The sequence below is a fragment of the Lissotriton helveticus genome, chromosome 7, assembly GCF_964261635.1.
Source record: "Lissotriton helveticus chromosome 7, aLisHel1.1, whole genome shotgun sequence".
Lineage (NCBI taxonomy): Eukaryota > Metazoa > Chordata > Amphibia > Caudata > Salamandridae > Lissotriton > Lissotriton helveticus.
In genome coordinates this window covers 1,691,520,787-1,691,548,651 of record NC_136068.1, presented here as the reverse complement: position 1 = coordinate 1,691,548,651, position 27,865 = coordinate 1,691,520,787, and the positions used below count along the sequence as shown (strand labels likewise).

At 48.1% G+C, this 27,865-nt stretch overlaps 1 protein-coding gene across 2 annotated transcripts in view; it reads right to left on the bottom strand.

Annotated features, from left to right (window-relative positions):
• The window catches only part of LOC144770668 (phospholemman-like), a 349,743-nt gene that overhangs the window by 11,944 nt on the left and 309,934 nt on the right, over nucleotides 1-27,865 (bottom strand). The window contains exon 7 of one of the 2 annotated variants that reach the window (XM_078655381.1): nucleotides 16,065-16,109. In XM_078655381.1, the coding sequence (XP_078511507.1) occupies nucleotides 16,087-16,109 (23 nt within the window). In that variant the 3' untranslated portion in view covers nucleotides 16,065-16,086. The remainder of the gene's footprint in view (nucleotides 1-16,064; nucleotides 16,110-27,865) is intronic. The other variant, XM_078655382.1, reaches the window with a different exon arrangement.

Below are 27,865 nucleotides of genomic sequence, written 5' to 3'. Positions count from 1 at the left end.
CTCTGAACCCAGGCTAGAAAAATATGGAGAGACCCAGATAGAAACTGCTTTGATAGACAGATCACATCAGGAAAGCAAAATTATAGGGGCTGATGGGGGCGGAGGGGCTGAATAGGGGACATTAACAATGAAACAGCATCTTCTAAGCAGAGAGAACATGAAATAGCAATCAGGAAGTACCTGAGCAACTGTTTTAAGACTTGGAGACAAGGCCAATGAATGAAACATGCAACACCAGCCCGTCACACTGAATGAATATCAGAGACTCCCTTTTTGGGGCTACAAAGATATGGAAGATTAGATTGTAACTGGGAATATCAAACATCAACGGGAAATTTTATTGTTACAACAATATTGAGGAACAAAATAACAAAAGGTTAGTGCACAGAGGGAGGTAAGGATTTACTATACTTTGAGGATGTATATAACACCAAGGTAGGTATATGTTGAGTTAATTATAGAAACTTACCTTTTCAATATTATGTTCCTTGATATTGTTGTAACGATATTCTGCCCTGTCAATATTCGGGATTTGATATTCCCACCCTACTCTAGAAAATGATACTTAAATTAAACTTTAGTCTTGCAACTTGAGGCTTCTCTACATTTATTGAATAGCATCTCGCAATCTAGTGGGTGGGTCGAAAAAGAATCTAGAATAAAGGATTATTGTCATCGACGATAGGCGTAGCTTCTATGACTCATAATGATGCCATCACTGAGCCCGTAACGCCCTTCAACATATCTACTATCTACAGTTTTGGTTTTCCAATATTTAGCTCAAAAATATATTGGCAGTCGAAATTAAAACACATCTCTCAAAACACCATTTAAAGTTGGTGTTTTCAGAAATGAGTAACAAACAAAATCACCAACGGATCAATGGAAGCAGGTCATCGGAACCGAGAACTTCCTCTGCCGCTTCCTGTGCTTTGGACATTGAGACTCAGTAACATGAGAAACTCCATGTCTATGAATCTACACTATTTTCTGTGCTTTATAGATATTTTGGAGTTTCAGATATAGGCAGAACACATTTTTGCTGAATTTCCATTGCCATTATCCATGTTTCCCACTGGATCACAACGACCTTCTGTGTTAGACTTGGCTGCCTCAAGACGAAGACCTTACACATTAGAAAACAATTCTGCCTTCTCTTTCCTCAGGCATGAGGTTGGAATCTAGTGGTACTGATTTTTTGAAGCTTGCATCACAGGACTGGGGCTTCAAAACCGAGGATGAAACTTCAGATGTAGCATGCACTGTGTTCCACAGTCTGAAATAAACCATGAAGGTCAACATGAACCCCTGGAAGGGACAGGGACAAATAACACTGCATTATGGTACAAAAAGAAGAAAAAGCAATGAAATGACCAGAAACTGGAAATCAATAAGAAAGACATCATTCCTAACAGAAAACAATTGTTCAGGGTAAAGCACTGATGCTTTGCAGCGAAAAGAGGCACTGTTTGGTAATCTCTAAAAAGTTCAGAATGTAGGATAGTGTTTAAGTTTGAATGTGCATCTCTTAGAGCCAGATTACAACTGGCCCATAAAACTGCAATCCATGGGCAAACATTAAGTGGTGAGATGTGTATCACACCCAGTAATTACTGTGTGTAAGAAACTTCACACCCTCCCTTAAATTTTGGCAGGCCAGATCTGCTAGACCTTAAAAGGGGGAAAATGCCTAATATTTTAGCAGGACATGTATATTTTGATGCTTACAGCATGTAAGCACCAAAATCCACGTTATTCCCCAAAAGGTGGACCTAGGTGAAGTTTATTGTACCAGATAAATTCTGAAACTATCGGGTATCAAAATTTATTGGGTGAGATAAATTCTAGGTTTTCTGTTTGGGAAAGTCCAATAAGGGCCTAAATCAATATTGACCAGTTGGGAGACATCATCTGGTTTTAAAAGTTGTTTTCTGCTTAAGGATGCTTCTTCTTAAATGTTATTGCTAACACTCCATGCCACAGATAAAATATCTCTGATAAGGAAGGCTTCCCGGTAAAAGATTCAGAAAGCTCACATTCTTTGGAGCCACTCTCAACGCTGAATAAAGGACAGGATTTCCTCTTCTGTCAACATTTTTAATTTTTCCACCAAAAGATTGAGGTTCAAGGAGAAATCAACTAAGGTTTAAGTCTTAGCACCCTCTTTTTTGAGCGCAGCAAAATCGTTGGATCAGACTTTTCGCCTCCACCTCACCCTGGATTGACTAGATTGTGTATATGCTGGGGAGCTTTTAGTCTAGCCCTAGAAGTACTGTGTTGGTGAGATGGAAAACAGGATCGTGAAATATATGTCGGCTATTCTAACAGAACTATAACTATAATCCTTGCTACAAGTGCCTTGGAATTTTTCTTTCACCTAAAATTACTCTTGGTATATTCTGGAACAAATTTGCCAGGATGAACCTGAAGGAAATTTCTTCTAAGAATGAGCCACATTTTGGGAATCACACTGGTAAATCAGTGTGATGTGATTTACCATTGCATGGCAGATTTCTTGTAATCCTGGAGAAATGTCACGTCTCAGTCATTCTGGCTGTGAAATTTTCGCATCAGAATTCTAGATGTGCCTGATCTTGCTGATGGAAAGAGACCATTGGTTAGGGTAACATAGAAATGGGTTATGGTGAACCCCTGCAGCTGGGTACTCCAAAGGAATAAGGACCAGTGGAGCAGTGTGGAGAAGTGTGGCTCACTGCTTAGAGCGGCAGTCCCAGGTGTAGAGGCCTGGCCTGGCCCGGGACCAGGTTTCAAATCCCGCCTCGGCTGATCTCGGCGGTTCTTGGGCTCATAATTCCTCGGACCTGATTTCTCGCCTCGGTGCCTACTCTGAGCACGAGTCCCACGCTGCAACTCTGGGCAATAGCTTGCTTAGTCTCCACAACGGCCCCCTACAGCGCTGGGGATGCCTGGTTGCACCCCGGGGATGCCCAGGAGTGGACATTTCACGGGGAAAAGCCAGGATGGGTTCCCTAGCGGTATGAGTACAGCGCCAGGACACTCCTGAGTATCAGTGCGCTCTATAAATACGCCTACATTTACCTACAGCATTCAGGCATCAGAATGGTAACACTGATTGTAATTACATTAATATAGTGCTTAATATCTTTATGTGCGGCACCAAAATGCACTATAGGACAGGTAGCACCTACACCGTGACCCTTCACAAGTGGATTGCGGAGGCAGTGGAGGCCACTGCCCCAGCAAAAATTATGAAATCCTTCAGGAAATCACCTTCCGCCCCTTGGTTTCCGGAGAAGCTGAGAAACATGAAAAGTAGAGGTAAGCAGCTGGAGAGACACTGGAGAGTGAATTATGATAGCTCAGCTAAAGACGCATACAAAAAATCATGAAAAGAAATGCACAAATCTATGAAGAAAGCCAGGAAAGATCATATAGCTAACTGCATTGAGGAAGCCGATAAACCTCATAAAGCTATTTTTAAGGTTGTTAATTCCTTTCTTAAACCTCGCGAGTTGCTGATTGACGGTCAACCCTCAGCGGCACTATGCGAGGAATTATCAGAGTTCCTCGATAATAAAATCCGGAAGATTGACAACTCTTTTTCGGCCACAGTTGAAACTGTTAAACCTGACATATTGATAAGGAAAAATCCTAGAACTTTCCTCTCTAATTTCGCGCTGATAACGCAGAAGGAAGCTCTGGCGGCCATTCAGAGCTGCAAGTCAGGATCACCGGAGGACCCATGCCCTCCAAAATTGTGGAAGGAGCTGGCTAACTCCTCCTTTCAGGCGCTGTCTGAAATTTGGAACACCTCCCTGAATGCAGGCATTTTTCCGGACTTATGGAAGCATACAGAGCTCCTCCCCCTTAAGAAGAAATCTAATGTTGATTCAGGGGATCTCAAAAACTATAGACCGATTTCTCTTTTGTCTGCACCAGCATAGATGCTTGAAAAAATAGTGCAGAAACGGCTGGCAAACTTTGAGAGCCACAACATCCTGCATGACACGCAATCAGGGTTCCGCGCAGGATTTAGTACAGAAACCGCGCTAATAGAAGTGGCGGACTCAGTCAGGATGGAGTTGTATTCAGGGGCATCAGCTATTCTGGTGCTCCTGGATCTCTCTGCAGGATTTGATACAGTGGACCACTCCTTCCTGGCCCAGCGCCTTCAGGACCTGGGGTTTGAGGACACATCCCTGCGGTGGCTTAAATCTTTCCTTTCTGGAAGCACGCAGAGGGTGGCGCTTCAACCTCATCAGTCCAAACGCAAGCACCTTTGGTGTGGGGTCCCACAAGGGCCGGCACTGAATCCACTGCTTTTTTAACATCTATTTGGCACCTTTATTTGTATTGATTGGCAACGGAGGGGTGAAGGCGATCTCGTACGCCGATGATACCCAGCTGGTATTTCATGTCAAAGATTTGTCGAGTGCCTCTTTCTTGAATTTTACGAGTTGCTTAAAAGACATAGCGCAATGGATGAACAATAACAAACTCAAGCTGAATGTCGAAAAAGACGAAGGTGCTGCTCTTCGGTAATAGCCAACCCCCGCCACAGACCTTTGGTGGCCGGAGGAAATGAGTTGTCCCCCCTCGCCCGTAGGCTGTGCAAAAAACCTGGGTGTAAAATGGCAGGCGGACCTATCATTCTCTGCCCAAATACAACAGGTGACAGGTGCTTGCTTTGGTAGTTTGAAGAACCTGCTCAAAGTTTTACACCTTTTCCCAGAAAACTGCAGTCGCTCAGTGGTTCATGCTACAGTAACCTCTCGCCTGGACTATGCGAATGGCCTATATCTAGGCCTTCCAGCGTACCAGATAAAGAAATTGCAGTTGGTCCAGAATATGGCTGCGAGATTGCTCAAACACGTCCCATTCAAGCAACATATCTCTCCGCATCTCAAAGAATTGCACTAGCTGCCGGTCACCAACAGAATAAAGTTTAAGTCCCTTACCTTAGCCTTTCGGGCACTCCATGGATCCTGCCCAAATTATCTGAAGCAGAGGCTTGGTGTGTACAAACAGCCTTGCTTCCCAGAACCTGTTATGCACCTCCCGAGTTAGGAAAGCTCAACTGGGGGGCAGATCCTTTACAGTTAGGGCTGCCATGCTTTGGAACACTCTGCCCAACACCATGCGACAAATCACCTCTGAAACCATTTTTAGGAAATCAAATAAAACTTGGCTTTTCAATTTGGAATAATCTGCTGGACTCTCGGCTGTACGCAGGCCATCCTGCAAGCCACCTGTTGCTACAGCGCCGGGACACCTCCTAGGAGGTAGCTGTTCGCGCTTTATAAATCATAGTATTATTATTATTATTATTACTTGCCGGCTGTTGCATTGTGACTAATTCAAGTACTGTTGTCCACTTGAAATGCAAGCCATCTTCGCCAGATTCAGAAATGGATTATCATTAGGGGATGTATAACGTTACATCGCGAACTTTTACAACGCACACCGTTACAACGCAATTTTTACAACGCATATACATTTACAACGAATGCTTTTACAACGCATGACATTACATAGCAGATGCTATTACAACGCATGCCATTACAACGTAAGTATAGGTAAGTATATTATTTTTAAAAAAAATGTAATTTATTAAAATTTAATTAATTTAATAAATTAAATTATTTTTTAATAATTAATTTGTAAATATATATACTTTAAAAAATAGTTTATTTTAAAAAGAACAATTATTATTAAAGAACTAATATTAAAAAATAATAAAATTATTAAAATTAATTATTTACATTATTTAAAATTATTTATTTAAACACTGAACCCTAAAAATACCCGTTACCCTGAACCCTTAAAATACCCATGTACCCCATAACCCATATCTAGCCCTGAAACCTAAAAATACCCATGTACCCTAAAACCCAAACCTTGCCCTGAAACCTAAAAATACCCCTGTACCCCAAAACCCAAACCTAGCCCTGAAACCTAAAAATACCCATGTACCCCAAAACCCAAACCTAGCCATGAAACCTAAAAATACCCCTGTACCCCAAAACCCAAACCTAGCCCTAAAAACTAAAAATACCCCTGTACCCCAAAACCCAAACCTAGCCCTGAAACCTAAAAATACCCCTGTACCCCAAAACCCAAACCTAGCCCTGAAACCTAAAAATACCCAAGTACCCCAAAACCCAAACCTAACCCTGAAACCTAAAAATACCCCTGTACCCCAAAACTCATACCTAGCCCTGAAACCTAAAAATACCCATGTACCCCAAAACCCAAACCTAGCCCTGAAACCTAAAAATACCCATGTATCCCAAAACCCAAACCTAGCCCTGAAACCTAAAAATACCCCTGTACCCCAAAACCCAAACCTAGCCCTGAAACCTAAAAATACCCCTGTACCCCAAAACCCAAACCTAGCCATGAAACCTAAAAATACCCCTGTACCCCAAAACCCAAACCTAGCCCTGAAACCTAAAAATACCCCTGTACCCCAAAACCCAAACCTAGCCCTGAAACCTAAAAATACCCCTGTACCCCAAAACCCATACCTAGCCCTGAAACCTAAAAATACCCCTGTACCCCAAAACCCAAACCTAGCCCTGAAACCTAAAAATACCCCTGTACCCCAAAACCCAAACCTAGCCCTGAAACCTAAAAATACCCCTGTACCCCATAACCCAAAACTAAATATATACTATTACTTAAAATAATTTATTTAATTTACATTAAAAAAAATGATTTAAAAAAATAACATACTTACCAATACTTACGTTGTAATGGCATGCGTTGTAATAGCATCTGCTATGTAATGTCATGCGTTGTAAAGGCATACGTTGTAATGGATCCTGCGTTGTAATGGTGTGCGTTGTAACGGTGTGCGTTGTAATAGTTGCGTTGTAAGGGTTGTTTCCCTCATTAGGTGGTTAAGACGAGGTTTGTTGCACACTGACACCATGGCTCGTAGTACATACAGTACTCTGAGGGTGTAATACGTGCGTGCGCCCATTTTCTCTCTCAGGAAACTGTAATATTGCACAAGGGGGAGCAGATACTTATGCGGCACCTTGTTTAATATATATATGGTGCCAAAGCACTTATAACGGCAACACTATCTTAAGGGGGCGTTCACTAATTAGAATGGTAGCTTGGCTCCATCCAATGAGGGAAAAACTGTACTTCTGAGTCCTCTGGGGAGAGGGATTCCAAAGGACTGCCCCGACACACCCCTGCAGGGAAGTGCAGGCCGGGTGCTGCCTGGAGTGTGAAAGATGGACCGGCTACTTCAAACAGCAGCTCTGATGTTTACTAATATCCTGCCCTCGTGATGGTGCCTATTATATGTAGTAGTCTGCACTATTCCTGTTTGCGAGCAGCTCAAAGTTCTTTAAAGGTGCGCTGTGGCCCAAACAGAGACATTGCACCCCAATAGATTTATCAAGACTGAGCCATCCCAAAGCAATGCAAAGTGGTGCAATGTCTTTCAAGGCTATGTACCTTTCAGAGCAAATCCTTTGTGCACTGGAAAAATGTATTTGTTTCGCACAAATAGTGTGTGTGCTACTTCACACATAAAGAGAGCTTTATATGGGAGATTTAACGCAGACACCCATGCTTTTTGATGCAAAGTCCTAGCTACTAAAATTGTCAGGCCAGGCTTTATGTCAACAAATATCACCTACCAGCGGCAGGTGAATAGTTGAAGAAAGATATCTATTTCTCCAAGTAGGTCACACATTGTACCTGTGAAGCCCTGTTCAGACAATGCGTGAATTGCTTTAGATGTTGTCTAGAAATAGGATTTTACACTGGAAAGGTATTCTTCCAGTACAAAACCTATGCTAGACGTCGCAGAAACAGCTTATTACTATTGTGCAAGGATGTGTACATGGTGATAAGCGGCCTGTTTCTGCACCAGTGCAGGGGAAGAGAGCTACAGCAGGCCATATTTACTTTATGTGGCTCTGCACTGCTCACTCTCCCTTGCTCGACGCGGCGCTGCAAATTTGATTGCTGCGTTTTTTTTAGCTGCGTTTTTATTAAATCTGCTTTTAGGCGTAATACGGTCCCAGGTCTGTATAACCCAGCACAGGATAGTTATTGTGCAGTGGCACATCACAGCGCTGCTCTCTGGCTACATAGGTTTGCTATTTTTAGCCCATATAAACCATCTTGCAGTACCAGTATGTCTGCAGACGAACTTGTTCCTAGGCGATGTGACTTCTGCTTGGCAACAGAGCAGGCCTGAAAGCCAGGGGGCTAATGGCCAGTCATGTTTTACTGCAAAGACGTCTTACTGTTTGCCCTTGAAGCCCGACGGGGAGGTATATATTTTAATTATAAGATCGTGAATGTTTAATATTCCCTTTCTTCCCATTAGGAATTTTAATGGCCAGTGTAATTGAATGAAACAACTATTAATACAAATAACTTGCCACACACAGGTATGTATCATCCTATTGCTAGAGAGTGTTTATATACATGCATTTAATAGAAATGCACAGAAAGGTAAGTTGTGCATTTTTCACTTTCGTGACACCAGAAGAGACTTAGCGTGAACCTCTTCTCTGCTTGAAAATTCTACAAGAGGCCGTTTTTATATGAAAAAGGGAACTCACAGCAATGGCATTTGGGTAGCCTGGTCTCATCATTGTCTTCCTGTGGTTAGGTAGTCAGGGTATTGTCAGTATATGAAGTTACTTGTTAATTTGATGCAGCTAACAAGCCTTGGCAAAGCTAGTGGCTGTGGTTTGTTTTTGGTGTATGTGCATTGGTGTGCTATTTGCATTGCTTAATTTGAGCCGGTGGTGCTCAGCAACAACACTTTATTGTCAACACCCTCACTTATAACAGTCTGCCACATGGTGACGCTGTTTGTCTAATTTAGAGACCAGCAGAACAATAGTTGTTTATTAATTCAAAATACTTTAAAAATGAGGAATACTTGCTGCCAAAGTGATTCTTATCTCTTTCGGGGCCTGGAGTAGTCAGAATTGTCACAACTGTAGGAGTGTGATTGTTAGAAGTTGTGTTGTTACTGTAGTTGGCAGCGCTGACAGTGACAATGGGCAGTGCAGGTGGTAGTGGCCTCCTAACGAGGGCCCTGGCACATATTTTTTTGCAAATTTAGTACTGGTGATATGTCTGGCCACAATAGTAGAAAACTCAGTGAAAAGCAACCAAATACTTTTCAGATATCACGCTGCGGAAGCGCAGGATTTTAGTTTACATGTGAAAGCCTGCCCTCGTCACCAGCCAACTTGACTACAGCAACGCACTCTATGCAGACACCACCACCAAACTCATGCAAAGACTCCAGACTCCAGACTCGGACTCAAACAACTTGTCGACACCCCCACCCACTTAGCCGGACACACGCTCGACCCTCTCTTCACCTCCAGCAAACACATCTCCTTCAATCATACCACAGCTCTCCATTGGACGGACCACAGCTGCGTTCACTTTAGCTACAAAACGACCACAACTCACAACCCCCCACAACCCATTCCTCGAAGAAAATGGAACAAAATCACCACTGACCAACTCCTCACATCTCTCAACCAAAATCCTCCAGCCCTCTCATCGGATCCAAACGTAGCTGCCACCAAACTCAAACAATGGATCACTCACAGCGTTGACGAATTAGCACCCCTAAAAAACCACCAGATCAAACAAGGCAGCAAAAAGGCACCCTGGTTCAACGATGACCTTAAGAACTCAAAGAAACTATGCCGCACTCTCGAAAAAACATGGAGAAAAATCCCAACCACTGACAACTTGACCACCTTCAAGGCAGCCATCCGCAAACACCATCAATTGATCCGATCCACCAAGAAATCAGCATTCAAGGATCGACTCGACAACAATGCCCACAACAGCAAGGAACTATTCAACCTCGTCAAAGAATTTACCAACCCCACCGCAGCCTCAAACGACATTACTCCCTCCCAAGACCTCTGCAACTCGTTATCCTCTTTCTTCTACAACAAAATCGCCGACATACATAACAGCTTTAACTACAGCTCGAAAGAACAGCCCACCCCACCCACTCCCAAAACCGAAACGCTCGCTAACAAGCTTAGCGCCTGGAACCCAATCACCACTGAAGACACCATCCGCCTAATGAACTCCATCCATTCAGGTTCGCCAACGGACCCCTGTCCCCACCACATCTTCAACAAAGCAGACTCCATCATCGCACCCCATCTCCGTGATCTCATCAACTGCTCATTCAACTCCGCTACCTTCCCGGAAAGCTGGAAACACGCCGAACTCAGTGACCTCCTGAAGAAACCCACAGCTGACCCTTCTGAGCTTAAGAACTACCGCCCCATTTCCCTCCTCCCATTCCCTGCCAAGGTCATTGACAAAAACCGTCAATAGCCAGCTCGCCGCCTTCCTTGAATCCAACAACTCCCTCGACTCTTCACAGTCCGGCTTTCGAGCCAAACACAGCACCGAAGCGCCCTCATTGCAGCGACAGATGACATCCGAACGCTGCTAGACAACGGAGAAACAGTTGCCCTCATCCTACTCGACCTCTCCGCCGCCTTCGACACAGTCTGTCATAGCACCCTCATTCAACGACTCAGCAACGTCGGAATACAAGGAAAAGCCTTGGACTGGATTATTTCGTTCCTCGCCGGGAGAACACAGAGAGTCCGACTCCCCCCATTCAAATCAGAAGCCACCAAAGTCATCTGTGGAGTCCCTTAAGGATCATCACTCAGTCCCACCCTCTTCAATGTTTACATGAGCCCTCTCGCATCCATCGCGCGAAAACACAACCTCAACATCATCTCCTACGCCGACGACACCCAGCTGATCCTTTCCCTCACCAAGGACCCTAACACCGCCAAAACCAATCTTCATGAAGGCATGAAAGAAGTAGCCGAATGGATGAAAAACAGCCGCCTAAACTTAACTCAGACAAAACAGAAGTTCTCATCCTAGGATCTTCCCCCTCTGCCTGGGACGACTCATGGTGGCCATCGGCCCTGGGCACAGCACCCATACCCACAGATCACGCACGCAACCTGGGCTTCATCCTAGACTCCTCCCTCTCGATGACCAGACAAGTTAACGCCGTCTCATCCTCCTGCTTCAACGTACTCCGTATGCTCAAAAAAATCTTCCGCTGGATCCCCACCGAAACAAGAAAGACTGTCACCCACGCACTGGTTACTAGCCGACTGGACTATGGAAACACCCTCTACGCCGGAACCACAGCCAAATTACAGAAAAAACTCCAACGCATACAAAACGCATCCGCCAGACTCATATTGGACATCCCTCGCCAAGCTCACATTACTGGCCACTTGAAAGACCTCCACTGGCTTCCCGTCAACAAGAGAATAACGTTCCGTCTCCTCACCCACGCTCACAAGGCCCTCTACAAACTAGGACCCGAATGCCTCAACACACGACTGTCCTTCTACACACCCTCCCGCCAACTAAGATCCTCCAACCAAGCGCTTGCCGCAGTTACGCGCATCCACAGATCCACCATGGGAGGAAGATCCTTCTCCTACCTGGCGGCCAAGGCCTGGAACTCTCTCCCCACCCACCTCCGCCTCACACAGAACCACATTTCCTTCAGAAAGGATAACGATAAATAATGCACCCCCTCCCACAAGCGCCTTGAGACCCTATGGGTGAGTAGTGCGCTATACAAATACCTGAACTTGAACTTGAACTTCAACGATCCAGAACACAGCCGCCAGACTGATCCTCAACCTGCCCAAGAGATCCCACATCACCCAGCACCTAAAAGACCCCCACTGGCTCCCGGTCCAGAAGAGATGCCATTTCAAGCTCCTGATTCACACCTACAAAGCCCTCCATGACCAAGGAACTGCCCGCTTGATCCACCATCTGTACTTCCAGCATTGCCCGAGGAACCTCTGCTCTGCAAACATCACGCAGATCCCTTGCGCTGGAGTACGCTCCTTCTCCTTTCTCGCCGCCAAAGCCTGGATCACCCTCCTCTTCTGCACCTTGCCCTCACTGACCGACTTCAGGAAGGGGCTCAAGACCTGGCTCTTCGAATGAGACCTACAGCAAGTTCCTGGATACTCTCTCAAGTGATAAGCCACATTTTTACAAAAAATGATTGATTGATTGATTGATTACTTTGGCCTCGCCTCTGAAAGGATTCGTAGAAACACCTGTCTAGCCACGCCACTTTTAGAGACAGCCCCAAGCTCTGGCTTGGCCTCTTTGAACTTGACCTGGTTTCTCATAAGTTAGGTGCACTAATATGGCATCTGGACTGGTCACAGTAGCCTTCTGAGGTGATGGAGTGGCCCTCAAGGACAGGTGCCTCTGACAGCACTGCCCACTCTGTCTGTCAGTCTGTCTCTGCACTTGTGCCCTGGCAGCGAGGAACAGCAGTACCAGCCATCTGCACTAACTCCGCGGTACAATGATTATGTGTGCGCCCTTATCCTGGCACACAGCCAGGAGAGGGCTTTCTGAGGTCCTCTGGGTCTGCAAGTCTCTATGTGGCTTCTCTGTGTGGTTTATTTTCCCGTCTGCTTCTCCCCTGTTTCTCATAAGGTTTTATGAGGCCTTGGCATAGCCTGCCAGTGTGCGTGCCTATGCCGATCAATAAGACGCGAGGAGCAGAGGCACAGAGGCCCATTATCACCACTCCTGCTTCTGATGATGCTAGAAACATTCACCAGTGCCAGGCAGCAATCACCCAACAAGAGGCGCAGCCATGACGATGACTGCGACAACAAACTGGCTGCAGGCGTGAGTGAGGTTATCCTCTTCCTCCCTGAACCGGAAACACTATCACAGTCTTGATAGATGTGACTTCGTCCTACAAAGAGTTTTCTTGCCAGTGCTTAATTTGTGAAAAAATTAATGTAGGCAAAGATTTGTCAGGAACTTTCTGCCGGAATCCGAATGCTGAATGCCAAGACTGAGCAGACTTGATTTAAGCTCATACCTCTTTTGTGCACCAGCCTCCTCCACTTGCAATAGCTTTATGTCACTCTTGCAGGTTCTTTCCCCCTTTGACAGTGTTTTGCTTTCTTTCTGTTCTTTCTTCTTTCTCCCTCCCCTCCTTTACTGTCTCCTTCTCTGTGTCAAAGTCTGGTGATGAAAAGTAGATCCCAGTCCCAAAAATGAGTGCCACCGCCGAAAGCCCTGCAACCACAGGCTCAAATAGATCCAAATTCATGCTCTTCAATGGCCTTTCTGTTTTAGGTTCATATCAAGGGTCCACAATAAAGCACCTTAAATGAAATTTCGGCCATTACATGGAACCAGTGACTAGGTCTGAATGCAGATGGTTTGTGACTGCTGTTGGATAGAGTACCTACTGCCCTTGCTGTGGAATTCCTTATGACCTATTCTATGGGCTTTCTATGCTTACTGTTACAGACGAATGCTATCTAAAAGTATGCAGTTTTCTGTAAATTTTCAATGATATGCCATTTGAAACCTTGAATCTTTAATTTATTTGTGCCTGTGCTTTTATAATCAATGTAATTTTGCTTTCTTTCCCTATCATTTTCATTTGTAATATATATGTACATATGTGTGGAAAAGTAAGGTCCAATGACTGAAATAGTTGAATGAAACACTCAACTAACAAGCATCAGGAGAGGGAAAGAGATAGCTAAGAACACGGAAGGGAAACTAAGAGAGAGTCAGAGAAATGGAGTTAAAGAAAGTGGACAATCTGAGGATGGAATCAGAGATGGAAGATAAGAACATCAACAGTGAGAGAGAAGGTGCTTGTTAGACCTGTCAGCCTTAGGGTGGTCTTCCCCAAAAGTTTTTGCCTTTCCTCCATTTTTGCTGGTCTCATTTTTGGTGGCCTTAGGACTCTGTGCACTTTACCACTGATAAACAGTGCTAAAGTGCATGTGCTTACTCCTTAAACACACTAACATTGGCTTATCTCCAGCTGGTATATTCAATTTACTTATATGTCCCGAGACAAGTGGTATTACATGAACCCAGACCCTGTAAATAAATGCTACAAGTGGGCCTGCAGCACTTAATGTGCCACCCACTTAAGTATTCCCTTAAACATTTATCAGGCCTGCCACTGCAGCCTGCGTGTGCAGTGTTAAACTGCCCTTTCAACCTGGCAAAATATACCTTTTGCCAGGCCCAATCCTTCCTTTTTAATACATAGAAGTGCCCCCTAGGATAGGCCCTGGACAGCCCAGAGCACAGGGTGTAGTGTATTTAAAAAGTTGAACATGTGCATTTAAGTTTTTGATGTCCTGGTAGTGAAAACACCTTCAATTCGCTTTTTACTACTGCAAGTCCTACCTCTTCCATAGTATAACATTGGAGTTACATTATTACATTTTATAAGCTGTAACTTCCAAATTGGAACAGCTAGGCAGTTCATGTTTGGTGTCTTTGGAATTGTAATGGAAATCCTCTCTTATGGTGAAGTCCAAATTTAAAATACAAATTTGAAAATGCCACCTTTAGAAAATTGACTTTTTTGCTGTAGCCTTTTGGTGTTAGCAGCCTATCCCTGGGCTGTGTGTATTCCACCTAGAGAGCCACACACAATAGAGGGATTAGGTGTGCTTTGATGGGCCATCACTGGGCACAGCCCCACTTACACTTGAAATGGCTGTGTCCAACCTCCACACTAAGGGCTACAGGCCCCCTTTAGTTAGTCTGGAGCCAGAGCTAAGAAGGCAGGACACCTGTGCATTTCAAATGGAATCCTCTAGAAGCTTCTCCCAATTCGAAAGCAGAACCGGATATAAGTATTGGACCTCAGACACTAACTATTCATTTCACTTCTGGACCTGTGGAGATTCTGCCAGGAAGAAGGACTGCTGTGCTGATGAAATGACTGCCACTCGACTGGACTGGTGTCCTGAAGGACTGCTGCCTGCTGTGCTGACCTGCTGCCTTCTGCCCTTTTACTTGGGTAAGAAGTACTGGCTCTTCAACATCAACCCTTGACCACAAGAGTTACTCAAAAGGCTAGTCTCTTGCAACCAGCACCTGGACTCTGCAACTGTTATTTTTACCTTGCCAAGTGGTGCCCCCCATTCTTTAATTCTTGGAAGTGGGCCTGAAGGTGTTCTGCCAGCCCATCTTTGGATCCAGCAGAACTGCTGCATCTTCTCTGCTATACGGAGCAATCCCAAGCAGAACCGATGCATCGCCTCTCCTGCGAGAATTCTCCAGCACAAGGACTGCACATCGACATTGCAGTCCACATCAGAAACACTGCTGATCGAAGCTTGACCAATGCTGGACCTCTATTAGCAAATCTCTCATCAATGGTAGCCTCGACAATGACTCAGGCTTGTGCATCGCAGCCTCACAGCTCTTCAGAACCGGCACATTGCCTCAATTGCACGACACATCCCTGATGCCAGACTTTGTTTCTCAAACCTTCATCGACGGGAACCTCGATGATGACGCAAGACCTTGCATCAAAGCTCTGCAACTCCTCTGAAACGAAGCATCGCCTCAGCTGCACGGTGAATCCTTAATGCGGGTCCTCGCAACGCTCTGCAACCACCTCTCCATATCCTCGCCCTCAAATACATTTAATTTGTTTTCAAGCACTGGAAAAGGCTGACTTTACCAGTCTACTCAGCTAGCCACATAATATACAGATATTTTCTTTGCAGAAGGCATATTAACTCTCTGCTCTACTTTATGACAAGTCAAAACTGCCACTAGATAAAAGTCTGACCCCTCTCTTTCTAGCAGGAACATTAATCGAAAGAGGTATCACAGCATTTTTATTGCTGGGAACTCTGCAGCAGGTGCTTTTAAATCATACCTTATTGCAAAACATAGCGCCCCACCCCACATCAGAGCCCCCCTTCCGGGTTAGCGCCCAGTGCAGCCTCACCAGTCTTACCCCCTAAAGACGGCCCTGGGTCGGATGAGAAGAGGAGACCCACAGAACAAGATACTACAGGGGCAATGGGAACACCAGATGGCAAGAGAGAAGACACAAGCACAAGACGAGAGAGTGGGTGGAAACTGCAATGTCAGAAGTTGACTAGATAGTTAGAGGCAACAGGAGACTTAAAACATTTGTCCAGAATTAGGGAATGGGGAAACTAGGGGATCAGAGGGTAGGGGAGGGCACTTACCAACCTTGGCTGAGAGGGCTTCCTAGAATCTTCTGGTTGATAAACCTAGGAGAAAAGGATAGTAAGACCCCATTAGCATTGAACAGAGAACATACTTTGGCAACAAATACCACAGTTGCCCTTAAATGGGACACTGGAAACTACCTTTCTCATTTTATTCACACACAACAAGTTAGCTTTAGTATAGTTATTTTAGTTTGGTCAATATAGTTTAGTTAGGCATTACCGCCATAGAGCACTTATCTAGTTCCTATTGCAAGGTGCGAGCTGCTGGAAGGGACTCGACTCTGGCCTATAGTGAAAAGGTGAGCATTAGCCACAGGTCATGGCCTTTGAAATGCTAGTCAGTCACATGGCAGGAAGGTCATTAGATCCCACCAGGTCATCAGATATCAACTTCTGATCGCCCTTGAACTTCTCTGCACCAATCTGTTACTTTATCTGGGGTTAGTCAGTGACTTTTTCATTTGCGAGGGACACACCAGCTAGTCACTGGCTGTACAGGTCTGATCAGGAGGCAGTGTCTCATGGCTCCTTAAGATTAGAAAGGCTCCTCTTTCAACGTCCTTTACAATTTTAGGGGTATATTCACAAGAAGGTTTGATAACTCCCGCATGAGTAGCGTAAAGCAACTTTCAACATTGCAGGCGATGAGGCCAACCGCTGTACAAAAAGTAGCTAAAAACAGCCACAGCCCTGCAAACCCCACGCGTCTGGTGGGACAATGCCCCATAAAAACCACAGAAAACAAAAAGCCAGAAACAAGCGAAAACATGTAGCAACATGTATGCCCCCTAACCCAGCGCAGAGGCCAACTCGAACCCCACAGACTACCAGCAAGGAACAACAGGCCGGGGAAGGACAAGGAGGAGAGGGAGAGGAAGACGGGGTGCAGTCCGCAGGAAAACAAGACCAGCGTCACGGAGGTGACAGAACACTACCAGCAACTGACCCACAAGTAGACCACCCGGAATGCAGTCGGAGTGCCGAGGAGGCCAAACCAGGAGGTCAATAGGCGCCGGCATGACATGACTACCGAAACCAGGCACCAACCCGCTGCCAACAGGAAGGCAGCAACAGCGACAGGAGGTGGCAATCCAGCACCACTGGTGGAGGTGGAGGAAACCCAGGCCACAGTCATTAGTGTGGAGACGGTGCAAGGAGTAGGGAGTTCGGACACAGCTTGCAAGGACCTGACACAACATCATCGAACAGCGACTGGGGTGACGGGGGGGAGATGGGCACAATGGCATACATGCACAGCGAGGTGTAGCACACTGCACACCCACAATCACCCAGGATCATGTCCCAGATACCCTTGGCACATTGCAGCACGCACACATAGCATGAACAGCACAGCCACATTGACGACAACGTGGAACAATGCTCATAGCCGACACTGTAGAACAGAGGACACAACTGGCTCCGCACATGCACAGAAACATGCAAACTACATCTGACAGAGCCGGAAACTGTGAAATGGAAATGTACGCCAACGACCTTACATCCGTCATGTAGTCCAAATTTACACTGTCCCGCAGAGGAATACAGCACCCCCCAAACAGATACAATGTACATTGCTATACAGTCTGCATGCAAACCAGCACAATGTGCAAACAAACATGACAACACAAAGTCAACATGCACCTCCCCTTCACATCGCAGGGGGGAACACAACGCCTTCAGCCATCGCCCCTGACACCCTACAACATCCCATGGATATCTCACGCAACCCCCCACCAGGACCCGTCCAGCCAAGCCACTCAGGGGGGAACACGAGCCTGCAACAGACCACAGAGCAGGAGGCACCCGCAAGCACAGCTGGCTCACAACACTTCACCCACCCACGGCATTCCAATGCCATGTGTCAGCATGCCAAAAGGAGGTGGCCCAACAGGTGTGGGTGGGGGCCGAAACCCTGGGATGCGAACCAGAACACATGCGTAGGTGTCTATCACCCTTCAGTGCCCACCCACACCCACTAAGGAGACCCACACTGCCATTGAGACACATGCAGATGCAGTACAGAACCACGCCCAGGTCTGCCCAAATAGCAGTCACATACCCATGTTGGCTCTGCGTACGATGGCCCTGGCCACTCCCCTCACAAATTGAGTGGGTGACAACAAAGCTACAAGTCCAAGTTCCAACCCGCTGCCTACGTTGACATGTCTGCATCCAATGTACACAGCACAATGTAATGTCGTAGGGCCCAGGGCCCCAATGCATACAACAAGACCACAGGGACTCAAGCAGATATTATGTTGAACTGGCTATGGGCACATGCGCCCGGCCCCTTTATTGGCAGGGTCACATGTACAGTGACGCCTGTGCTGGATGTGTGTGGGGTGAGTGTAAGCCAGTCCGCACATATTGCCTGGTGCTGGCAACCACCTGAACATCGGACATCAGTGCAACGGAAACAGAAAACACATGCCTAGGCTTTCCTGTTTTCAATTTCTATTTTTGGTAAATTCTGGTGGTGTTTTTTCAGTGCTTTCCAGTGATTTCCATACCTCAAAAAAACAGTACTTTTCAGTGTTTACTCATTTTCGCGTCATAAAAAACAACTGAAACGGTGTTTTGCCGGTGTTTATGGAACGCTTTGCTTTTATGTTTGTTTTTTCAATTTTTCTTCAGCATATTGTATGGTAGTGTAAGTGGTCATGAGCCACTCATGAGGAAAAGCTAAGCAAGGGATGTACACAAGAGTATGAAATACAGGTATATTGCTGGCGCTGTTAGAGTACTCCTTAGAAAAATCTAAGGATGGTACTGCAAAAGTTCAACCTACTCACAAGTAATACTGGTGCAACAGTTTCACAGTACTCACGATAAAACGCTACGCAAGGCATGCAGTTGCAAACAAAACACCTGTGAGTTAGTAGCACCTTCTAAGAAGCATAAGAGCAAGCAATATATAAGTGTGTAGACCAGTGCTTCATTTGTGAAAGAGAGTGTCAGGGCCTGAAACTCTGCTTAGAAGCCCGCGGCCAGTGCAGTGAAACATGGGCGCGAGGAATACCAAGGCTGGTAGTTTTAATGCCACCTCATACCTCTTTAATCCACTACTAGACAATCCCCTCCCCTTTATCTCACTCCTTGGGGTTCCTGAATTTTCATTTTGTGACGGTTTTGCCGTCTTCCACCGTCTTTCTGCTATGTGTAATAGGTACATAAATGATGTGGAAAAATAAGTGTGGGTTCCCCAAGAGTAAGTGTCCCCACTGGCAACCACCAGCTATTTCTCCCTCTGTCTCACTCCCTCTTACTCCCTCTCTCTCCCTCTATCTCCCTCTATCGCACTCTCTCTCTCTCCCTGACTCGCTCTGTCTCACTCACCCTGACTGTCTCACTCCCTCTCTCTCTCTCTGTCTCCCTCTCTCTCCGTCTCCCTCTCTCTCCTTCCCTCTCCCTCTCTCTCCTTCCCTCTCCCTCTGTCTCCCTCCTCACTCTCCCTCCCTCCTCACTCTGTCTCCCTCCTCACTCTGTCACCCTCCTCCCTCTGTCTGTCACCCTTCTCCCCACCTCCTCCCTCACTCTGTCACCCTCCTCCCTCCCTCTGTCTGTCACCCTCCTCCCTCCCTCTGTCTGTCACCCTCCTCCCCCCCTCCTCCCTCTGTCTTTCACCCTCTGTCTCCCCCCCCTCCCTCCCTGTCTCCCTCCCTCGCTCTCCCTCTGTCTGCCTCCCTTTCTCTCCCTCCCTCTCCCTTCCCCTTCCTCACTGTCTCCCACCCTCAACCTCCCTACCTCGCTCCCCCTCTGCCTCCCTTTCCCTCCCTCGCTCTGCCTCCCTTTCCCTCCCTCCCTCTCCCTTTCCCTCCCTCCCTCCCTCTGTCTGCCTCCCTTTCCCTCCCTCGCTCTCCCTCTGTCTGTTGTTCTATCCATCTCTGTAATACATGTGGACAGACAGAAGGGCAACACCTAGCCATGCAGTGAGAACTCCCACTGAAGGTAAACACCTTGCCATGTAGTGAGAACTCAACAAGAAGATGACCACACACACTGCCTCAGGAATATTAAAAAGCAAGACAGAAACTGATGTACGTTTTAGATTCCACACAGACCTTCTCTTCCTACAGCAAAGACCATTCACAGACAGGATAATACAATAACAATATCAGGAAGAAACCGGTCTAAGAGAGGCTTCAGAAACGACATTCCGCTGTAGGGCAGCTTCGGACAGAGGCAGCACTTGTGAGTTGTATCTCTGGTTGGAAATCTCTGACGCCAGAACACCCCCACGTGAGCCAGGCAGGGGGCCTGGTGTTGCTCTGGCCCTTTGGCCTTTCACACCTCTGCACCCCATTCTCTTGTCTGTCTTCTCCCCCTGCACTCTGGCGCTCATGTAAAGCACTCTGATACCTCCGGGTTTTGTGTGCGCTATATAAAACCCTCCCCCCTAAAAATGCATAATGATCTGTCACTGATTTGTTAGACACAGAAACCTCTTTAGAGCATCGCCGCAGCCAGCAATCATACCGTCCCGTTAATAAATGCACACCAGTCTCCACATGCAGGCAATCACAGAATCGCTATAAATGCACCCCAGAATGTGTAATCTGAGGCCTGTGTAGTTGTGCATGGGGATACTTCGAACTACCCAAGCGTGGCACTCGCTGTCAGAAATGCTGCATTTTTCACCTACTAGGTGCTGGCGGACTGCTCGTCCTGACTTGTGCAGCGAAGAGATCCCGGACTGGCACAACGGACTACACATGGACTACACATGGCACTGATCTACACTACTGGATCTAAGGCGGCATGCAGCATGGGGGGGGGGGTCCTGCTCACCAATGCTTGTGGAAGGTGAGCTGGCAGTGGGGACTCGCGGGGGCAGCAGGGCTCTGCCTGGTACTCGGAGGCCTACCTGGGGCAAATCAAACTGTTGCGGACTCGCTGGTGTGGCGCTGGTGGCTGCTGCATCAGCGCATGGTGTGAAGGGCCGCAGGGCCCTGCTGAACCCATAAAATACACATTTAAACAAGCATTTACAATGCAACGGTTTCGCCTTTGTAAAAGTTAGAGCTATTGGCATTGTAAATGACAAATTTTGTATTTATGTGTTGGTTTTGAAAACAGATAAATAAATGGCATTGTCATTTACAATGCCAATAGCTTAATCTCTCACAAATGCGAGACCTATTGCATTTGCACACACACACACAGAGCACAAACACACACACAGAGCCACACACACAGACACCCGCGCGCGCAGGAGGCAAGCATGACTGACAACATGGGCGCGCAGGAGGCAAGCATGACTGACAACATGAGCACGCAGGAGGCAAGCAGGACTGACAACATGGGCGAGCAGGAGGCAAGCATGACTGACAAAAATGGGCACGCAGGGGGCAAGCATGACTGACAACATGGGCGCGCAGGGGGCAAGCATGACTGACAACATGGGCGCGCAGGGGGCAAGCATGACTGACAACATGGGCGCGCAAGGGGCAAGCATGACTGACAACATGGGCGCACAGGGGGCAAGCATGACAGACAACATGGGCGCGCAGGGGGCAAGCATGACAGACAACATGGGCGCGCAGGAGGCAAGCATGACTGACAACATGGGCGCGCAGGGGGCAAGCATGACAGACAACATTGGCACGCAGGGGGCAAGCATGACAGACAACATGGGCACGCAGGAGGTACGCAGGACTGACAACGTGGGCACGCAGGGGGCGTGAAGGAGGCAAGCATGACTGACAACAGGGGCGCGCAGGGGGCGCGCTCGGCATCACACGTCAATCACCACAAACTGTTACCACGTACAGGCGGCCGGAGTACCAGATCAATCAAAGGCAAAGAAACTATATGAAAGATATTGCGCGCACAAAATCATCTGAGCCGTCTTTAATTAACAGGTTCTCATTAATTTGGGATCAAACGCCATTCCCTTAATGAAGCCGCGAACGGCCAATGTGATCTCCTAAAGTGAGGCGTATGTACTGCTGTCCTCGCGCCTCGTGGCGCCGTTAGGCGCAGAGGTGACCGTTAGGGCCGCCTAACATTGAGTCAAGGACAGTTAATGGATGCCCGAGCACAAACATGGGCGCTCCGAGCATGTCAGTCAAGGCTAACCTGAGGCGAAAACATCAGAATGCAGCTTGGAGTTTTGACATTCCTGCAGGCTCTAAACGCCTCGCCAGTGAATTTTTAAAGTCAATACCCCCACTGCTGGGGAACACTTTCCGTCTGATGAGTGCGAATAATGAGGCTTTGATTGAACCGCGGCTGCAGCGCGACTTAAAAGGTGGCTTTGCATGAGCGTTCTCTCTTTTTTTTAAGCGTGTCTTTTCTCTGTGATAACCACAAAGGCAGTTTGCACAGATTATCACAGACTGTGTCTTCAGGCTTCAAGGTTATGTGATGAAAATATTTGAACAAGATGAGATTAGATAAACGACACAATAATTTTAAAGCGTGCCTTACACAAAACAAATCCCGGGAAAGGAAAGGAGACGGCGGGAAAGGAGACACGGTCAGCGGGAGGGGGTGGGCGGGAAACGAGACACGGACAGCGGGAGGGGGGGCACGGTCAGCGGGAGGGGGGGGCGGGAAAGGAGACGGCAGGAAAGGAGACACGGTCAGCGGGAGGGGGGCGGGAAAGGAGACGGCGGGAAAGGAGACACGGTCAGCGGGAGGCGGGGGCGGGAAAGGAGACACAAGCCAAATCAAGGTGAAACAAGAGGTTCTTTTAGAAAAAAGTGAAGGTAGCTAACTCTTTTAATGTTGATAAAGCCTTCTTCCCCTGTAAAGTGAAGGTAGCTGACTGTTTTAATGTTGATAACGCCTTCTTCCCCTGTCTTAACAAAGGGATCAAGGATATTTTAGGAGAGTCCATGGAGTTTACCTGTAACCAATGATGGGCAAAGTTCAGCTGCAAGCAACTTTCACTCAGAGCCCACACTGTGCAAGTGTATTACATTTTTCATTACCCTCTGAAGTGGCGGGTTGTCGATCAGTTGTATTGACAATCACAGCCTTGAGCGTGCTATGAGAGAGCTTGAAGAAAATCATTAACATAACGCTCCGCTCTAAGAACTTTAACAGGACTTTGCAGGGACTTCACTCCCAGCTCATCTACAAAGCGAACATGGCACAGTTCTGGGCAGCATCTCCTCTGCTGCGTAAGGGAGCGGGGAGCCATGAGGTAAGAGGTAAGAGGGTGGGCGGTAGGAGCCACCTGAAGGCTTGGCTCGTGTAGCTTGAGGGTCCAAGAAGATTTTGAGCTGAGCCAGAATCACTCATTTGGCCCGCCCACCCCTAGAGACAAACAAGTCAGGTCCCGGGCCGGCCAGCCAATCACAGCGCGGCCCGGGGAATAATGAACCCAAAAACAAAATGCCGTGACGAATGCCATGACGAAAAAAGGGGCGGGTGAGGGGCGGGTGACGAAAAAAGGGGGCGGGACGGAGACGACAGCCAGGCACGACGGAAATAAGCGCACATTATCAGTAAAGTCAGCATTAAACATACATTAGCATATGCAGTTACTAAAAATAAATCATAAAAAAGGTCTTACCTCTCATACTCGTAATGAACACAAAAACAAAATGCCGTGACGAATGCCATGACGAAAAAAGGGGCGGGTGAGGGGCGGGTGACGAAAAAAGGGGCGGGACTTAAAAAAAGGCACGGGAACGCCCCCGATTCGCGTCCGGACGGGGGAAAGAGTGACGGACAACAATGTCTGCCAATGGCTAGGCTCCATTTATGGAGCTAGCCAATGATAGACTAAGGCGGGACATTGTCACATAGTGTAGCTCAACAGATTTCGCCTGCGCGAACGCTGCTGCGCAGCGGACGCCAGGCGAAACCTAAAAACGAGGAGGTGAGGCCTGCAGAAGCGCCGTAATTTTCATCAGCACTAAACACATTCCAAACTGCGTTGTTCTCGGGCCTAAATTGGAGCTTTGCTTCTAATGCTTTAGCTCCATCAAGTGGACAAGTCATGCAATAGCAAAGAAAATCAGTGACACTCGGTTTAAACCGGGTCAGCTGATTTTCACACCGGTAGGGTATTCTCGTTTAGATTCGGTTTTAACCGAATTCCGGACAGCCTACACATGCCTAACAGATACAACTGTTGATCAACATGGAGTGAGCTGGAGAAAATCTATAACACAGCCAATATGCAAACAGAAGTGTGCGTGAGTTGCAGTGGACTGGGTTTGGGACACTAGAGTAGAGCGCGCTCATGTGAAGAAAAAGTCTCGGATAGTGTCCCCTTCGATATATTCCTGATGCATGCAGATGCAGTGGGGTGTGTGAGACCTGCATCATCTTCCCCATCAACCTCTCAGGGCCACCACACTATTTGAGCAGACATGGCTGCGCAACCGCTCCACAGCACAAAACACAATCAGCAACGGACAATGGCCTGCGGTGCACTGAGCCACAGGCACCTGGAGTGTGCTGAGCAGAGGTTCAGGCCGATGATGGCATCCATGACAGGTCCGAGCAACTCCGTAAATAGTCAGGACCACCGTTTCGACTCTGGCAGATGGCGCTTTGAGCTGGTCCTTGTGGAGGTGGCATGTGTCTCCTGTGGTGATGCGACGTCCTGGCCTGCCTTGGACTCGCTTTGGTGTTTGAGCCCTGGTGGGACACATTTGGGACCGGAAGCAGCATACAGAGCAAGGCCACAGAGAAATGGCATTGATGACCCCAAGGCCTACGCTTCATGGGCCATCCAATATCCCCGGAGAAGGGGTCCCGGTCCTGACCAGCACAGTTAGTGGCCCCGGATGCACAGCAGCCGGCACAGGCACCCAGCCATGGGACGGTGACTTGCGGTGCAGTCAGTTGGGCCATGCGACTTGAGCGGGTCACCATCAATGTCCGAGGTGTATGTTGCGGAGGGGTTGCAGGGGACAGTAGAAGGTCTCCTCCAGGGCAAGACGCTGGAAGGTTTGATTTTATCAGGAAGCAGCAGATGGAGGATTGGAATGCGACAGCCTCATGGCCACCACCAATTCGGCATCAGCTACATGAGGCTGAAAACTGCCCACTAGTCCACAGGCTCAGACGCCACGAAAGTTCGAGCAGAAAGTGTCCATGAATGTCGGGGAACAGACTTAGTGGCACCGGGGCCGAGAGGGGATGCAGTCTGCGATGATGCCGGTACACTGATATGAACTCAGCCATTGCTAAATCATGACTCTGTGACCTACTGGACCACAGTGTAGGCCGGAGGCAGCAGTCAGCAGTGGCCCACAGCCACGTGTCACTGGCTCACGATGCACAGCGCTAGTGACACCAGGCAGTTGTCGGTAGTGTACGAACACCTCTGTAACGATGATCCTTTCCTCTCAGCTAAGATGCAAGACATCATCCACTTACGCCTCTCCTTGCATGCAATGATGTGTAATCTGCCATTGCATACTCGATGTTCAGTTCCAAATCTGTGACCTATCCGAGTGCAGACTAGGCCTTGAGCAGTGTAGGCCGGAGGGAGCGGTCAGCATGGGCCATTCACCGAGTGTCGTCGGCATAGGTGATGGCCCCACCGGCCTGCGTAGTTCAGGTTCAGTGGCACCACGTGTTCGGTCACCTCCGTGACGGTGACCCGGCTTTCGTCCGGACTGAGCCGCATCTTCCTCTTACTCCTCTCCGTTCGACCACTGGTGTGGACTCTGCCATTCGTGATTCACGACTAGCTGCTGGATGTGAGACCTACTGGTCCACAGGGTAGTCCTGGTCCCTCATCCACGTGTCATCGGCTGGCGTTGAACAGAGTTTGGGGCACCATGTGTCGCAAGTATCCTATATGGAACTATGGCGCACTGATAAGGGTGGGTCGGGTGCTGTGGGCGTTGGCCCGGATTTGGTGTCACTGCCATTCAGGAGGCAGTGCACAGTTTCGGATGTATGTCGTTACTACGCATGCATTTACAAGGCATTCCTTTACGACACAGCTTTTACAACGTAAAGGCGCTGGATAGTGAATAGTTTAATTTACTATTCCAACTCCAGTCCCCGTGGATAGTAGGGAAGGAGTTGTTTAGTAAATTAAACTATTCCCTATCCTTGAGCGCCCCCCAGCGCAAGTCGTTGTAACGGCTTGCGTTGTAAAAGTTGCGTCGTAAAGGCACAGCGTTGTAAAAGTTGCGTAGTAAACGCTGTTCCCCACAGTTTCACATTTGGGGCCTGCTGGGCCACAGAGGACACCGGTGGAATATGTAAATGAGGAAGGAGTAATGTAGGCCAGCGTCGGGTGGCCAGCGATGGTCTGTGAGGCTGGCAGGGTCGCGGGCCTCGGGCTTGAAGCTTACACAGGCACTTGGTTAGCCCTCCTTGACACATGCCGGTGCTGACTGGTGATCAGTGTGGCCTGGCTGCACAGCGTCAGGCCTGACGGGTTCGTGGTCCAACGGGCTGGAGTACAGGAGGCGCAGAATCGCAGGCAACTCCGCAAACGAAGACGGCATCAGCCTCGTGGCGGAGTGGGAGGCGCCGCCCTGGCAGAGATGTTGGGCTTTCCAAAAGAGGACCATGCCCAGGGCTACGTGCTTTTTATTTACACCCCTACGCTGGCCTGGCGTACGCTGGGCCATCCCAAACTGATCATGCTTACGGGGGGTCGTAACAGGCAACATTTCCACAAGGACCCTTACTGGCTGGGGTGACATGGTTGTGCTCACTGTCCACTACACTCCAAACACCAAAGGTGTATGTCGCCGTGGATATGGGTGTGTTCTGCATGCTGTGGTCTGACCAGCACATTGCCGCCGCTCTTGGCATCATGTACTTTCCCGATCATGGTTCTGCTGCATCCTTCACACATGCCTGGTAGCCACCTCTCCCCGCATTTGGCTATTGTGTGGCTGTCGCTGAGGTGCCATGCCGTTGATTGGTCATGTTCACGGCTTGTCCAGGTTGCCATTGTGAGTTGTTCTATCATGTGTGATGGGTGGGCATGTTGTTGTGCATTTTGGTTATGATTTTGTGACATGTGCATTGCCAGAGTTGTGCATTGCATGGTTGCGGAGTTGAGGTGAGTGGGGTGTTAATTTGGCACTTGCCAAGGGGCTGTGCATTTCCCTTGGTCCCATCCTGGGGATGCTGTTTGCTGATGGACTGTCAGAGGGTGAAGGGATCATGCACACTGGCTGTGTATTTGGAGGCGACATTGGTGAAGGTCCCATGTTGTTCGGATGTTGCCTGCACTTTGATGTGTGACGTGTGGTTCCTGTAGTGCTGATTGTGTGCTGTGTCACCAGGGGGCACAGGTGGGACATGTGTGCAGTGCCCCAACACGTGCGTGCATCCGGCTATGGCGTATTGTCCTTGCTTGGTCTCGAGCGGGTTCCTGCGCATTGTATTGGACATATGGGGACTGGGGTGCCAGGGTGATGGTGATGTCCAGGACAGGTGTGGGGGACTTGGATGTGGCTGGCTGTGAGACTCTGCCAACTCTGGCGGGGTTTTGGTTGGGGTGTGCCAGGGACCAACATGTGCAGCACAGCCAGCAGCTTGGTGTGGGATGGGATGTTGGTTGTCTGATGCGTTGGTGCCGTAGGCCTGTTAGGTGATGATGGGCAGGATGCGTAGGATGGTTGTCCCTTTCCGCCTGTAGTGGACAGAGACATTGTCAGTTGTTGGGCCTGTGAGGCAGATGCATTTCCAGGGGGGCCGCTGTCTTTGTCTGCACTGCCCCTGTGGTGGTCTGGCGGGTGGGGGGTGCCGGGTGAGTGTTGTGGTCCTCTTGGGTGTGCTGGATGAGTGGCTCCATGGCATCTGTTGCCCTTCCGATGACGCACTGGGCTGGGCTCCCTTTTGTGGTGCAGGCTGCT